The sequence below is a fragment of the Amblyomma americanum genome, chromosome 2 (genome assembly GCF_052857255.1).
Source record: "Amblyomma americanum isolate KBUSLIRL-KWMA chromosome 2, ASM5285725v1, whole genome shotgun sequence".
Lineage (NCBI taxonomy): Eukaryota > Metazoa > Arthropoda > Arachnida > Ixodida > Ixodidae > Amblyomma > Amblyomma americanum.
In genome coordinates, this window is record NC_135498.1 from 203270936 (window position 1) to 203288300 (window position 17365).

At 45.2% G+C, this 17365-nt stretch overlaps 1 protein-coding gene across 1 annotated transcript in view; it reads right to left on the minus strand.

Moving 5' to 3' along the window:
• The window catches only part of SerT (Serotonin transporter), a 429862-nt gene extending 417403 nt beyond the window's left edge, over positions 1-12459 (minus strand). The window contains exons 1-3 of the mRNA XM_077655629.1: positions 12374-12459; positions 10137-10186; positions 5323-5787 (exon numbers count right to left, since the gene is read on the minus strand). Coding sequence (XP_077511755.1) covers positions 5323-5578 — 256 coding nt within the window. The 5' untranslated portion in view covers positions 5579-5787; positions 10137-10186; positions 12374-12459. The remainder of the gene's footprint in view (positions 1-5322; positions 5788-10136; positions 10187-12373) is intronic.
• Between the last annotated feature and the right edge of the window lie 4906 nt (positions 12460-17365).

Below are 17365 nucleotides of genomic sequence, written 5' to 3' on the forward strand. Positions count from 1 at the left end.
GACACACCTACTCATTAGCACGGAGTCGTACGGGAACGCATATACAAGGTTACCCTTTGTCCCCCAAGAAGCAGCACGGTTTTGTCGCCTATGGGCTGTGTGCTCGCCTCGCAGTCTGAAGGTCCTGTGTACCAATTCCACGTGCCTTCGGTGGGATTTTTTTTTTGCTAGCACAGCGACGTCATCTGGGATATTTGGGACCACTGCTGCTGGTCAACGCCGACGCCGGGCTTCGTTGGTGACGAGCCGTACAATGCTTTCCGCATTCAAAAGCGAGTGTCAAACCCGTGTGCGTGTTTGAAGCGCCTAACCAGCGCACCTGGGGATTCGGAGCGGATCTCGGTACTTTCCGGGCACAATTCTGGCCAGGAAATTGCCTCCTGCAGAGCACAGTTCGGTTGGCGCAACTCTCGGAATGCAACTCCCTCATACGGGTCTCCGCCCACCCACCTTCCTGCACCCTCCAGAGGACTCCTCGCACTCCACCACGATAATGCCTCCACCTCAAAAACCAGCGCAGCAGCGGTACAAACAATAGCCGGCGGAATCAAATTAAAAGACGCAATTAGATGCCGATCAATGTAAAAGAGAACTGTACTACCCACTAAACCCATTCCACGCCAAGTAATACATTATTTTTCTTTTGACATCATGAATTTCGCTCACAAAAACATCAAAGGTTCCCAGCACCCAGAATTAGGCCTTCTTAATTAAGAAAAATACTCTTTTGAGGTTCTCATCGCCCTTTTATTTTTCGACATAACCGACAGAAGAAGCAGTCTGCAACATTTTTTGTATAAGTTTTTTAAACTGCTCAACAGTTTTAACGGTGATTATGGAACACGAGATAGATTCCAGAGAATTTTAAAAATATTGTACCTTGAATTCAGGCATAACACGGCTCAGTGAAAAAAACGCAAAAATCAAGAATTTGGACGATTCTGAATGAAAAGGCTACAAAGCAGAGATGTATATTTTTTACACAATATTATAGCCCATACAGTTCAGACAAAGAAAACGGCAAAAATATCCAAGAACGGCACAGATAAAAGCACCAAACAGCGTAACTTTAGAAAAAAAAACGTCATTTTTGAGCAACATGAACTCCGGTTGGTGGCCGCAACACAAAAGCACAAAACCCTTGGCCAACCTTGGGTCCTGTTCAACAAATAAGAAAAGTTACGAAAAGGTATTGATTCTAGAACGGTAGCAGTAACTTCATGAAATTTTGCCTTGCTGTCGAATGTAAGCACGCCGCATGCAGACGACGCTGTGGAAACTGCAGATGAAAATCAATGGATTAATATAGCCACATATGAGCTATTTTTCAATCGCAGACGATCAGCAAGAAACGGTTTTTATAACCAATAAACACGTTTGCAAACCATTAGAGCACTGCCCAAAGGTATAAGCGCGTACATTTCTGGGCCAGAAATCATTATTTTGAAAATTTTCCACAACCACCATTCCACGCATAACCCGCCGCAAACACAAGGCATTTTGCTGATTGCAGAAGACAGCCTACGGAGGTGTTTAGTGTCTGGGTCACATTGGAAGCTTGCGATCCGAAGGGACAAGCGCTAAGGGGCCCTTCACACGCCTGTAATTGATGAGCCGCATGCTGTGGAGCGTAAGGTTGCTTCTAAAAAATAGCGGGTCAACTCATCGCTGCTAATAGACTGCCACGGCGGAAATACGTTTTCAGTGATCGGTAGTCCTCGCAAACCTCAAGGTACTTACGAGCTTTGAGGTATACCAAGAATGGACAAAAAGTAACACTGAATTACCGTGCGACTCTTCAAATTTTACCACTTTGCCACCAGAAACGAAATCAGGGCGTGTTTGTATTTGCCACCAAACTTAAGTTTATTTTGCATGCTTTGAGCTTTGAAAAAATCGTTGACCCTCTTGTCGGAATGACTGTATGCGGTGTTTCAAGCAAAGCGTGCATGCGAAGTAGATGCAGGAATGTGCAAATGCTTCAGACCGCCACTTGCACGCAGCCAGTGTCTCGTGCCAAGTTGGTCGTCGTCGGACAGTCGTGGGGAGAGCAGTGCTGTGGAGGAGGCACAACAGCATCGTGGCGGAACCCGTGCTCTTGCAGCGGAGCGTAAGCACATATCTCGAGTGCGGAAACGCCTTGCAGCCCATCTGGACGGGGAATCGCCTGGAACCATTGCTGAGATCTGAAGAGAGGAAGGCGACGCTGAATGGCGGTCTTGAGATGGAGCGCTATAATACCAGTCACGTCAGGACGGTGAAGAACACACTCAGGACGAGGCGAAAAAACGCGCGTAGCGCCAGATTCCCAGAGATGTTTTTAATCTGCTCGGTAACGCAATACGCCGCAGGAAACTCCGGTGCGGCCCAGGGAAACCGACGCCGCGAGGATTTGACGACTACAGGACCACGAATTTGCAACATAGGGGTTCGACCGAGGCTTCGGTCAAAATTTATGCAAGTTTGCATGTTCGTTAAGCGGCATGCTTATCTGAGCGCGATTTAGCCTATAGCGCTAGAGAATTTCCAAGTCCTAACAATTGCCTTTATTGCGGCACAGCTCCCGGCCAACCTGGGGTATCCTGGGGTCGGAAATTTCCGGTGCGGTGTTTTGGGAATTCGTCAACTTGTCTATGTGTTCTGTGAGCAGCGTGATCATGGAAGTGCTCTCAAAAGCTTTGCGCATGTCAGCCGTTAGCAGTGCGTCGACGTTTGGCCGAGGGCTGGCGGAGGTACGTACGGGAAAAGGCCCTACGGCGTGAAAATAAAAGAAATGGTTCTGGGGTAATGCCTGAGGCAGATAATACAGCGGCCTTCTGTGAAATTTTCCCGTGTGCAACGAAGTGTGTAGTCTGCCATATTTACGTGCATTTTCGGACGCCTGAAACTTGAATTCGCTCCATATTATTTTTAGTGAATGCAGGATAGCATGTACAGTCTTTGTCAAAAGATTAAAGTTCTGGGGCATTTCCATCTGAGGTTCAGAGTGAGGCTCTTGGGATTACCAAATGGCAGCCGGGATTACAGAGCTCGTCTTGTGTTCAATTGAGTGGAACGCTTGGGATGCATAACAAGACACACGACGTGGCCCAGAAGAAACCCTCCGAGGCTATAAACTTCTGAGGAAGTGTGTGCATACAATGACTGCATTCATTTCTTTATTTCAAGGTGCGCACCACCTGGGCAAGTATAGGGGGTGGCCACATCCCCTCCTCCCCTTTGCATTCTGAATTGTGGTGGAGTTCGGGCGTGCAGTACTTGGCAGAATAGTCGGGCGCGCTCTAATTAGCATGTTCCAGCAGGCCTAGCCAGCATTGAGAGCCCTCATGTACTTTAGATAGAGTAGCGCCCCAGGCTATTTACGGTCGGCCAATTTACGGCCCATTTTACGCCACCGTTTTGATAGATTTGGGAAGTATGCTGGTGCCAGAGTTAATATCGGTACTCTGATGGAAATTTCTTTTCGTAATTTTATTTCTGGAGTAAACATACACATGTCTTTTTGGGCTCCTTGTATTTCAGGTTTACTTGAATTTAGAGAGGCTCCTTCCGAGATCAAACGTAGGAGCACAGTCGTCAACAAGTGGACATGTGACCGAGGTGAGGATGGCTCCGAATGACACTAAATCAACACTGTGCTATTAACTTGTAATTGCAGAATTTTTTAGCAGGAAGACGGGACTGTAGCCAACGTCTACAGTAACTCTATCAAGAGTGTGGACACAGCTCACATTGTTTCATTACAGGCCTTTCGGCTCGCGCAGTCTATCACGTCGTAGCTCAGACACTCTTCTCTGTCTAGTGAGAAATAAATGAAAATATCTATAACTAAGCATTCCCTTTGAATAGGCAGAACGAATTCATATTTCGTAAATTCCTTTTACGGTGATGGTGTCGATAAGCCACTATCAGCCCCAAGAAGACAACTGAACGCCAGGCGTCCGGCTCTCGTGGAAGAATGTCTATCTACAGCGGCTCTGCATCGCTATTACTGCATTACCGCCGAGAAAACCACAACAAACATAAAAATTGCGTGCAACGTTAGCCGTGCCTATGAAGAAAAAAAATTGTGAAGAGATGACCGAAGGGATTCGATAAAGCAGACAGGAGAGCGAAAGACTGCAAAGGCGTATGAAAGGAATGTTTCATGTTAGCCACCTTGTCTCCCGAGGTTGTACTGACGAATATGCGCCAATTGATCACGCTAGTATTTAAAGTCAACCCAGTCCTGATTACACTCGGAATGTAAAAAAGAAACATTATTCTTTGCAGTGCAGAGGTGTCTGGTGCAGGCAGTATCGAGTAGGCTTCCGCTGAATGGCTTTCTTCTGCCAGTAACAGTTGATGAGAGCACCGGCAACTTAACAGAACGCTTTTCACTTTGTTGAGTTCTTCTGGAAAGTTGCGCCATGAGACGAGAAATGAAAAGCCCCTTTGGCCAATGCAGCAGACATTAGAAGCTCTTGGGATGCTAGAAAAAAAAATCGTTTGCCTTTGCTTGCGGCTGGCTCCAGTGTTATTTCGCGCGCATTCAATGACCACGAATTGAAATACAACTCATCCATCGGCATCACCTTAAGCTCGTAGCCATTAACAATGGCTCCAGATGATGCAAGAGCACTAGTCAGCATACAGGAAGAAAAGCTGCGGGAGTTCTGAAATTTCTTGTAGATGCTTAATTAGTGCACAAAGCAAATGTTTGTACTGCAGCACCCTAGGAAACGTAAGCCGCCTTTGAGTTCAAATGATGCTCTAGTGGCCAAAGCGGAATCTCTATCACGAGCTCTGCAGCACCTGGGACAGCATGTACACGTGGCAGTATAAACCTATGTCAACACTGAAGTCAGGTCTGATAAGACAATCATGCGTGCATCACCGAGAACAGCCCTGTTCTATACTTCTCTGCAACGTTTTTGGTCTCGAAAGCGTCTTTCTGACCAGAGACGCATGTTGCCAGTTAGAACAATTAGCTCGGTAATAGATACGCCACCGCCAACGGCAACAGCACCGCAATGGCAGCACTAAGCAGCATAGACATTTCAATGCCAGGAAAGCCGGTCAGGAAAGAGTCCGGTTAGCATTATGGTTTAGGAATGATGCTATAGTCTGGAATTCAGTTGGAAATGTTCTACATGGTCCTCACAGAATGACCTGTACATTGGTGACAAATGTCACACATTTACCGCCGTGTCTATTCCTCGCTTCCACTGTGAGCAAGAGAAGCATTCTTTAAACCTGGCAGTGAAACTGTATTTGTCAGACAGGACTGTATGCAGGAGCGAGGAAGGAGCGCCAGTGTCCCGTGGCATAGGTCTCACTCACCGCCTCCGTTGCGGTAGCATATGTAAGGGAAGCGCCACACGTTGCCCAGGTCGACGGCGAACCCGATGACGGCGAGCAGGAACTCGATCTTCTTGTCCCACTTCTCTCGGCCATCGTCCGTGAGGACGACCACAGGCACCATGGGCGCCACCGAGGCGACGGGCGCCCCGCTAGGAGAGCGCGCCGCCGCTCGGGGGGCGCGCGAGGCGGGGGCCGCCTGCGGCTCCGTTTCGTGCTCCTGCTCACGCGGCTCCATGCGCCCGACTCACGGGCCGACTTCGGACATCGCAGGTCGGTGGCCACGGGGCGGGGCATGGTCACGTGGCCGGGCCGGCCCCCGGGGGCGGAGCCACCGCAGCCCCGGCTGGAATGCCGAGGGGGGACCGGGGACTGGCAGCCAAACCAAAAACTAAGGGGCCGCTGACGCGGCGCTGATAGTGAAACAGAGAAAAGGGCTCCAAGCGTCTGCACCAAAGGAAGGGTTCGATAGATGTTGGCAACGATTATCTCCGCTGCTAGAAAAATTTGAAACTGGGCTGTCCACAAGCTACGTAACAAACCCCGTTACGTAAGTAAATATGCAAATCAAATCTTCTAAACAAAACGCTACAGCGCGACACGAGACAGGAACGAATGATGCGAGATAATGCACAGCGCTCAGTTACAATTAAATGTACTGCACTGACAATTATTGCTTAGCCACCACTGAGCATCTTCACGTGTCCTTCGCTGTGTGTCTTGCTTAGTGCTGTAAGCTACATAATTCCGAACAAACCAGCCCGTTAAAACGTCTTATCTTGATGATATTCTGCCGTAATTGTTAATTTTTTTCTAACATTATTAAGACGAAGACCCGTGCATACAGCCTGATTAGAAAAACCAGAAATAAGTTCAGCCCCGAACTAACAACCACCTGCATATATGAATTCGGCAGCAAGCAATGAGAACGAAAATTTTGTCTGTCAAAACCAAGATATCAAGAGCAATGAAGTAATCAGTGATGACACTGCATGCTGTGGAGTTTGCTGCATGAGAATCTTAATTCTCCTCTTCTTGCACGTGTTGGTATGAATGCTGCCATGTATGGTGCTCTGCCGACCGATGTTAAAGGCACAATATTTTCACTCATTTTTCCCCAACAACTCTGAAAGATATTGCGATAATGTCTGCGGTGACATTTGCATCCAAGCGATAAAAGCAAGATCTTGTATTTTAGGCGCACCTTCCTGCCAATTTTTCACAAGTATTTCTTATACTCGTGGTATATTTTATGGTATATAACTGTGGTATATTACTTGTGGTAGATTTTTCTGGGCATTAGCAGAAAAATTCCAATTTTACGTTTGTATGCTGTACAAAAAGAAGCGAACAGGTCTGAACTGACCAACCATATTCCGTACTTTCCTAATGTTCCAAGATTACGGAACAGGTTGTAAGCAACAGACTAAATAAGATTTACTGCCTCAGTGGTACCAGGGGCACATCCCGAAAATTATGGCGCCCTCTATGTGAAGCATTTGTAAATGAAGCTTTCACCCAACAGAAGCAACACCCGCCAATAGCCTCCCAATCACACCAGACACGCTACGGAACTGCCCACTCGCCCACCCACCATCTCCTAGCCATCAATAGGAATAAAGTCTTAGAGCCAAATGAAGAAGAGAAGGAACAATGCCTTTAGGAAGAAGTGGACTGTTTTGAAGGCGACGAAGGTATCTTGTGTTACGTTAGATGGGTTGACTTTATTTAAAGTCTGTTATGAATAGTTTTAGGATGGTATTTACAAATAAAAAGCTCTTCAAGCCGTTCACAAAATTTTGCAGCAATAAGAAGATCCCAGATGAGGGTTCCCCGGAAAAGCCACCATGCGTGACCTTTTGCCGTCATGACAACCTTGCCACCGCGGCAGGTGCCAACTAGCATACCAAAATGTAAGCTAACTGACTGTCGTGACAGCTGGCAGTTAAATCACTTACTGGTCGCGGTAGGTTGCTCCGAAAGGGCACCTGTGTATCACAAGGTCCACCGGCTCCAGCACCCGCCTTCGAAAGACAGGGATGCATCGCTTAACAACGGCACCATTGCACCAGGAGTCTTATGAGGGCTCCAAACGATCTTCGAAAGGGAAGTAGAGAATGACCAGTTGCTCATACAGCCCATTAACGCTATATCGCGTCATATCCTAAAGTGAAGCTTAAGTGTACCCTCCAGTTTTTTTTTTCTGAGAGAATTTGTATTGGATGTTGTGTATCCCCATATTATGTATCATTTTTTATTTAATTGACCGCATTTTGGCACGGAGTTTCTAAAGAAGTCAGATTCGATTTTAAATTTGTTGGCGGCTTTTTTTCTTTTGAAGGGCATGGAGCTTTACATCTTGAGGTCAATCTCTTCGTACTTATAATTGACTCGTACGAAGTTGTCATTCTACACATTAACTTCCTAACTATCAAGAGTTACACCTCTCAGACCTCAATCTGATGTGCAGGGGACTTTTCGCTGGATGTAAGTGCCTACGCCATAAAAAAAGGTAAGCTGCGGCTCAGCACACTCAAAGGTATTGAAAATGTCTTTTGTTAATCTTTGCTTTCAAACTGCGCTGCGAAAATCATACGCTCATAAAATAAATGACCCGCCGCGGTGGCTCAGTGGCTATGGTGTTCAGCTGGAGACCCGAAAGACGCGGGTTGGATCCGAGCCGCCGCCGTCGAATTTCGATGGAGGCGAAATTCTAGAGGTCTGTGTACTGTGTGATGTCAGCGAACGTAAAAGACCCCCAGGTGTTACAAATTATCCGGAGCCTCTCACTACGGAGCTCTCATAACCTGAGTCGCTTTGGGACGTTAAACTCCCATAATTTATAACCCCTGATAAATAATAGTTAGTTTGAAGAATGAGGTTTTGTTCTCTTGGTAGCAGGCTTCCATGGACTGGTGGTAGCAGCAGTCGCTGTAACTCTTCAGCAAAAACAAAAAAGCACCCAAAAAAAGTGAGCTGCCCTTTCCTATTCAAACCCAATGGTGTTTCTTTAAGGGCACCGACTATCGTACAAATAGAACCTGAAAATATGGTCGCCAGGCTCCTAGAGCCCTTGGGGACTTCCAATCCCCAATAAGCTCTCACAGCTTAGTCCTCGCATTTATTGTGCTTGCGAAGGGGCCGCAAAACACAAATGGAAAGGCCTGCGTCAAATGCGCCGCAACAATGGTACACACTCCCGCCTTTCCAGTGGGACTTGACATGTAGGAAAAACTGGACGATGCATTAATGAATGTCTACAGGAGTCTGCTAAAATTGGAGAAAACAGCGACAAAAAACTAATTTTCGGCCGTATTCTCTTCGTATCTCAGCATGCGTAGGGCAACACTTGAGAGCACCAAGATTCTGGGCAGCAGTGTGAGTGAAAAGGGTAGGCTTCTGTTCTAGTCTCGTCACATAAAAATGTTCTCTGACCATTACATCTATATGTTACTGAATGTACATAATTGAAATCTTTTTGCTGAAAACCGCGGTACCTGCTATGCGTGCCATAACTGCCCTTCTTCACGCATGCTCGCCTTTCCAATTATATACGCTCTCTATGACAATCTGAATAAACAGTTGGAGCACTAGTAAGCATCTTCTATGTCTCTTCTTTCTTACGACCATAATATAGTATTCGCGCAAGTTCTTCAGGACATACAGTCACCCTCGACTCACCTTTCCACCCTACTTGCACCCTCCGCATTGCCACCCACCGTGTACCCACTTCCGCCCTCCAAAAGAATTATCTCGTGCACGTTAAGCCTCGGTTTTGAACAAAACCAGTCAGTACAGTTAAAGCGACAAATTAATCAGGGAGAGTATTTATCTCTTCATTTATTTACCCTCAGGGAGGAAGCATTACAGAGGAAAGCGAGTGAAAATAACAAAGTGGAACATCAGCGGAATATAGCAACGCTACAATGTAAAATGAGTAGTAGTACTTTTAAACACGTCGGCATCTGCAATGGAAGCGGTAGAGGTGGATCCATTCTTGGCAGATCGTAGGCATGAATGAACCGAAATATAAGTTTGTGTGACTACTGGTCACATCGACCTAGAACTGGTGGTAAGTGTGAGTCAAATGTATGAAGGCGGCAAAACTAGCGAATCTCTATGGTATGAGTAAGAATGGTATACTTGGCCGAAAGGACATCCACGGGAAATTCCTCAATGAACTGAAAGATCAGACAAGTTTATATTTTTCATGATTTGAGTTACGCCTGCAGTTCGATAATAGTTTATGAGAATTATTGTTTTATGATTTACAGTGGTTTTAACGTCCCAAAGTGACTCAGGCTATGATAGACGCCATAGTGCAGGGCTCCAGAAATTTCGACCGCCTGGAGTTCTTTAACGTGCACTGACATCGCACAGCACACAGCGAACGGACGGCACGACATTGGATTGATTCGATCTTTACAATAAATAAGTTAAGGGGGGAGGGGTCCTACATTAACGATGCATGTTCGGGTTTTTGCCTGACTAGTGTTTTATAAAGTAGAAGTTACAAGTTAGTGGGCGCCATGGAGAAGTTTCGTTGTGAGTAATCAAGTATTCGGTTGGCCTTACCTTGCGGAATACCTTAACAATCATTTTGTGAGTATTGCAAATCCTTGTGACTATCCTCCAGATACAACTGGAATCTCCACTAGTACAATGAAAACAATATACCTTCAGCCTACTGATGAGCAGGAGATTTATAACACTTTCATGTTGCTCCGAAACAGTAAGGCGCTTGATATTGAAAACATTCAAATCATGCCGATAAAGTATGTATTGACCTTACTTACATCCGTACTTGCTTACATATTTAATTTAATACTGGATTCGGGCGTCTTTCCTGAAAAAATGAAATGTGCCAGGGTTTCTGTAATCTTCAAGGGCGGCTACCCAAACTTGGCAACAAACTATCGCCCAATTTCAGTCCTCCCTGTATTTTCTAAGGCACTAGAAAAAATCATTTTTGCTCGTATAACTAACTTTTTTAACAAAGAAAACATAATAACAAATGCACAGTTCGGTTTTAGGAAGGACAGATCGACGGAAACTGCTTTACTAACATTAAAAGAAAATATTTTACGAAACATAGAAAGTAATTTGTTCTCGTTGGCTGTTTTTATAGATTTCAGCAAGGCTTTTGATTGTCTGGACCATAACATTCTTCTATCCAAAATACAAGCTTACGGGATCCGCGGCACGTGTCTAGCTTTGCTGAAATGCTACCTCAGCAACAGGTTTCAGAGAGTGTTTGTCAAAAACTGCAGCTCATCCCTTTTTCCGATAAAGAGTGGCGTACCCCAGGGAAGTGTGTTAGGTCCGCTGTTGTTCAATACATACGTTAATGACTTGGTGAATATTGATAATACAGTAAAACTAGTGATATATGCTGATGATAGTACTATTCTTATTTCTGGCCCAAATGCTGGTGGTTTAATCATGCAATGTAATGAATTTTTAGCCAAGCTATCCACATGGTCCAAGTTAAACAGACTTAAAATCAATTGCACTAAAACTAAAGCTATTATATTCCGCGCTAAAAACAAATTAGTTGAAATAAATCACACTATAACCTATGAGCACCAAGAAATTGAAATCGTTGACAACCATAAAATATTAGGTGTACATTTTTCCTCACATCTAACCTGGGATGCTCACATTGATGACCTTCGTAAAAAACTTTCCTCGATTACAGGAGTTATATCGCGCTGTCGTACTGTACTTCCACCCAAGATAAAACTTCAAATATATCATGCTTTGTTTAACTCTCATTTAAGATACTGCAGTCTAGTTTTGGTGCACAACCACAAAAACCAATTTAAATAAACTCCTGGTTTTACAGAAAAAAATCATCCGTTACATAGCAAATATTGAGCCCATGGAAACTACAAAGGGTGCATTTGAATCATTCAATATCATAAGTGTAGACAAGTTGTATGAATTTCGCCTATTACAGTCAATCTACTTTTCCTCCCCTGAAGTTACTAACCTTCTAAAGTCCTTGGCGTCCTTAGAGCGACGAAATATTAGCGTGCAAACAAGAAATGTTGATGCGTGGGCAGTTCCTCATTTTCGTACATTTTATAAATATCAGTCACTTACCCATAACCTCCCTACAATACTAAACAAATATAGACACACAGTGGGCTTGAACAAAAAACAATTACATTCCTGTTTTGTGCAGTTGTGATCCATTAATTTTTGTGTGTTGTTTCCGCGTATGTGCTTTTCAGTTGTTTTATTTTGGTTTCAGTTCATTACTGAAAGCTTTATGTGATTGACATTATTATTACCTGTCACAGTAACTGTTTTATTATTTCCCTATTACTGTCTACCTATGTACTATTCATCTATTATGTTTCTATTCTTTACGCTGCTGCCTTGTAATGGTCTCTTGGGCCTCGTCAAGCTTTTGTGTAGCTTTTAGCCCAAGAGATCATCCAGTTGTCTTCTGGAAATAAAGATGTACTTCATACTTCATACTTTATATAGTCCAAGTGAGATTGTCAGCAAAGACTGCTGCAGATATGCACACCAATATATTTATAAGACGAAACTTGGGTTAGTGGAGAATTACTAAGGGAATAAAGGGAATGTACTTTATTACATGCCTGGTGGGAAATTGTCGCGGACTTGCATTTAATAACGTTAAGCTTCATTAGCCTGGTATTACAGCATAAAGAATTCTTATTAAGGTTAGACTGAACAGTAAGGCGGTATGCAAGGCTTGCTATTTGACGATAAATAAAGCAATTTTCAGGAAAATGTTTTATTGGAGGTGTAGCGGCACTATCACCATCAGCAGCGCTGCGCCGCCTCGGCTCGTGTCATGCGCTCGCGCTGGCTACTTGGGGCCACGTGCGGAGTAGAATAAAACAGTTGATACCTGGTTCCCGGCCTTTTCGCTTCGTCCGCGTCGCGCTCCGATAATTTGTAGGGAACTAAGTCACTGTCCTTTTACAAGAAATGATACGTCATTAGGTAAATCGTTAATATTATAGCGATGAAGAATATTTTTAGAGGTACTTACAGGGAGACGTATGCCAGCAGCCGGGATAGCTACGAGCAGCGCCGAGCGGACCGAGCGAGAGATCTTCGTTTTCTTCGTCCGTCGTCGATTCGTCGCATAGTGCATCTCTTCATTGTCGTCGTCAGCCCGATGCACGACCCCGGGTGGCAGAAGTGCCGTCCCGGTGTTACGGTGCCGAAGTGTGAGCGGCGTGGTAGGGCTGAAGGCGGCGGACGTGGACGATGTCTGTGACGAGGGGAGCGGACTTTGGTGAGGACAAATGGGCTGCGATTCCATAGTTGACATCAGTCATTCTGCACACCACACCGTAAAGGCCACTTTAGCGGTAACGAAATTTCTTGAAGAAACGGACGTGACGCGATGGCGACCATAAAAGGACGAGCGATCCAAGGTCGTAGGTGGCTTCACGGTGTCTGCGGGTCGTAGGCGAACTTCTGGGACGCTTGAGGGGCTTGGAGCCAACAACGAGCTATTTGGTGCGCCTGGGTGTCTTGAGCGATGGTACCACGGGCGTGACGAGAAAATGACATGAGAGCGTCCAAGGGCAAGGTGGTGTGTCTACCAAACAAAAAGTAAAAAGGGGAATAGCCTGTGCTGTCATGCCGTGAAGAATTGTATGCGAAAGTCACATAAGGCAAGGCGCTGTCCCAGTCTCGGTTGTCTGGGGAGGCATAGATACTGGGCGTTTACATAAGACCGACAAAAGTCGGGTCGAGTAGGCTGTGGGGCTGATGTATATGCTAAGGGGTGGAGGTAAGTGACCGTCGAGAAGAATCGGGCTGGGCCAGCGCGGCAGCAGTGGCGGGTTGACTCGCAGCGCCCTCAGCAAAATACACTTCATTCTCTTTCACGCTCAGGGAAAGCATTTTCTGTAAGAGAGAAAAGAGGCGGGCGCCGGTTTACTGCTCGTGCGGTCGCGCCTTTGCAGGGCACGCCACGAGAGTTGACTCGCTAGTATCAAGTTCATGTAAACAGACAGTGATCGAGCTGGGTTGACCCTGCTCAACTCAACGCGCAACGTCCGGCTCATGTATACGATGCTGTAATACCATGTCGGTCAAAGTTCGTTTGAGCCGCTCGGTAAGCCCAGTGGTTTGTGGGTGATACACTGTGGCGAGCCTCTGCTGCGTGGAACATGAACGAAAGATGTCGTCAACGGCTGTAGATAGAAATGTACGCTCGCGGTCGATAAGTAGCTGGCGAGGAGCGTTATTCTGCAAAATGACTTTTTGCGAGAAAAAATGCGCGAAATCTGTAGCGCAGCTCGTTGGCAAGGCAAGTGTGATGGCGTACCGAGTCGCAAAGCCCATTGCGACAGTCCAGTTGGCGCCTCAACGAAAGGCTTCGTGAACACAACATGAAGCCGTTAACGGGCAGCAATCTGACCGAGCATTGCAAGGAGTGCGGGTGCGTGCCATTTCTCGATAAATGCTCGGTCGTTTTCAGAAGCAGAGATAAACTGACAAGAGAAATCATTGAAGCAACACAGATAGCTATTTTGCGTGATCTATGTGTCAGCGAGCCTTCTAGATTCTTATCGAAACGAGAATTGAGATTACTAGCTTTGCCATAGCCTTTATCATCTTATGCTTATTTTTTTCCTTTCATTTCTTCGGCTTCTCAGCTTTGGCGAATGCGCGCAATCGTTAGGCTCAGGTCCCAGTCGACATGTTCTTGTGTTTCTCCTTTAGTCGGAAGTTAGCGCTTGGGCTGTGCGTTCTGTCTTCGTCCGTCGTTTTGTTTTTCTTTACTAATGAACAAAGGTCGTTTAGCAAAATGCAGCAACCTGCCCTGGATACGACAGTTTTTTGAGAAGCAACGAATACGATCTTCTTTTGTTGTAACCGTGAAAAATATTCCAATATGTTCGGGAGATTGAAGCAAGCATCGACGGCAACGTTTCTTCGAAAAATGTCTGCGTGGCGATTGAAAGTGCGTTCGTGTACGTCACTGTCGCACACTGATAAGCCTCCCACATTTCTTCGCGCAAATGTAACTTGGCTATGAAGAAAATATGTTAAGGCGTAAGCTCTATCCTCGTTTGAGCGAAAGCCCGTCCGTGTTTGAGTGAGTTAGAACTCGAAAGTAACCATAAAAGGCGTCCTCATGCAATTTGGCAGGTAGAAGTTAAATTATTGAGTGATAGCCCGAGGCTTCGCGGGACAACCTGGATCGCACAAGTCCCACCGGTGGCAGCACTTGCCATCCCAGGGCAAATGTGCACCGTTTTAACCGCTGCACAACTGCGCCAGGAATGTTATGGGAACTGCCAGAGACCTATGCATGCTCAGTAAAGAAAGGTCAATTCTGTTCATATGGGCAGTCACCCATTAGCTATTGCGTCATAATCTTAAGGCGGAGCGTGCACGCCACGCCACGGTACGGCGGCGACTGCCTTCGCGAAGTTAGCGCGCTGATGAGAACGGGTGCGGCGGCGTTGCGGTGGCGGCTACGTAGAGCCGCGCGGGGGTAAAATCGCGAGCTGCGTGGCACCGGGTCACATAACGCCGCAGCGCGCGGCGATTGCGTTCACAAAGTTACCGGCCGGGCTTGCGCCTTATCACTCGTAAGCAATATTAAATGACTATGCCGACTTTTTCGTTCAGCAATCGCTTCAGTGATGTCGTAAACCAAGGTGTTAGAGCTGGTTTTTATTCTGGGCAGGGAAATAAGTTGGTTAGTAAGCTCAGTTGTTTTAGATTTAAGCGCGTACCAAGTTTTCTTCACTAATCGTTCAGAGAACTTCAAAAGAAAAAATAGTTTGAAGAGTGTGCTATACGTTATCAGAAAAATAATCGGCTTTCCATATCCTCTAATATTTTCTGTAGTTGCTTCCTTGTGAGGCGAGACGTTACACGTACTGAAATGAATGGCGGAATTACCACTGAAGCCAGGGCGAAGTGTATTTGAGTGAAAAGGGTTGGTACATGTGGTAAGTGCTGGGACAAGAACACTGGCGCTAGTTTGAGTGTTCTACTTTTAACTAATTGGCACTGATTAAATATAGGTCATGTGCCTGGAAAGAAGATGCATTCAGATCCGTTATTGCTTGCAAGCGGAAGATGCATATGCAAGTAATGTTGGGAATGTTAAATTCACGAAGGATGAATGGTGATGTTGGGAGACCTAGCGAACTTAGCACATCGCCCAGATCTGGCGAATAACCATTGCATGAGTTGGGATTACGATAGCATGCAACATATAAAATATCTTTCTATTTGAAATGAATGTTCACATAATATTGTTCAAGCTGGTAAACAACAGAAACGTTGAATAAAACCAAACCGCTAATGAATACTATCAAAACACCACCCCGATTTCGTCTTTCTTGATCACACCTGTACAATTTCAATTTTTTTATGCAATTCAGGATGTCTTGATTTTCGCATGCAGCCACGTTTCCGTAAGGAGCACCACATTAGCTATGTATGTGTAAATAAGTGTGGACAGAGTGCCACGTTTAATTACTAAAGCTCCATATGTTACAAATCAGAAAAAAAAAGTTGTGCTCTGCAGATCGACATCCACTAGTGTCTGGTTACAACGGCGGAGCAGCGCATGCGCCAGAAGAAACTGTACTTTGCTTATCTAAGGACAGCGCGCCATCACCATCGACTTTGCACAAGCTGTTTGTGAAGAGATAGTATAAATTTTCTTGTTAGCGGCTACTTTGTCATATTCAGTTAAGGTTGCCCGGTAGCTTTTGGAAAATCCAGTAGCTTTTTACTACGTCCGTGCGTGGCTTTGTAAAAGTCTTCGCTTATGTAAGTACGGGTGGTTTTCAGCTTAGGCTGTTAAGGCCAACATTATGGCCCATTGGAATAAAACCCGGCGTTGTTGTCACCGTCCTGGAAAAGTGGTCCACGAAACCACAAATCACATCATCAAGAAGGAAAAATATTCCTTCCGAAGGTGCGAGAATGAAACCAGGGACCTTCAGATTGCGAAGAGAACAGGCAACCCACAGGCCAGGAAACCACGTTAATTCTTGGCGCATAAAGGTGAACATAGGGAATGCTTTGTCTTACTACTGTATGCTATGAATAGGTGAAGGAAAAATTATAAACTTAAAATTTAATGCTTTTGCTTTCAAAGCACATAAGTAGTTTCAGAAGCACCCCATAATTTTATAGAGAATGGTTATCTTTCGTTTTTAATAAAAATAATGCTTTAATACGTCGATGTTTTTTCAAGACAAATAATCCAAGCGGATGCTCATGAGAAAATTACCGCAACTCTCTTGCGGTAATTTGAGATCAAGATTTTTGAACTCTTTTTCGACTTTAGCTTATGTACCGCCAGCAGAATCAGCGACGCCGTAAAAAACCACGTTACCTCTGCGTGCCGAAATTCGTAGTCATATAGCCGTGCTTTTAGGCGGACAGTCTCGTTGGCAACCACTGTAGACACAAATTCTCGCATTTGAGATACGTCTTCCAGATTTTCAAGGCTGTCAACATTTCTTCAAACGCTTTTAACGTTGACGTCAAATCAGACAGCTTACAGGTGAGCAGCTTCAGGTTTTCTTTAACCTCATCCATGTATTTCAAAAGTTTATCATGCCAGTCGTCCAGACACAAAGTTCGACTTTTGACAGCAGATAAAAGATCAGTGTGTAGCGAATGGCTGTCTACCTTAGTACGGTCAAGGTCTAGTTCGACATCTTTAATGAGAAAAAGCATTTTTGCGAGTTGAACACGATCAACTACAGTAAGAAACAAGATGTGTGGGCACGGGAATAGCAGCAGGCAAGCGCTGTTTCATCGTTTTGCTAAAACAGATTAAACTGCACCAACCTGTATGAACAATCAGAAGTGGTTTTGGTCTACGAACATTGCTGCTGCGATCCCATTCCCACTCAGATCCAGCTGCATCTGCAGGTTTTTCGAGTAAAGCTTCATCATCGTCCTGCAAATTTTGTTTTATGAAACAAGGTATAGGAAAGAAACAATATAGAACCAAAAAGGACAAGGCGCCACAATGTCCCTAAAT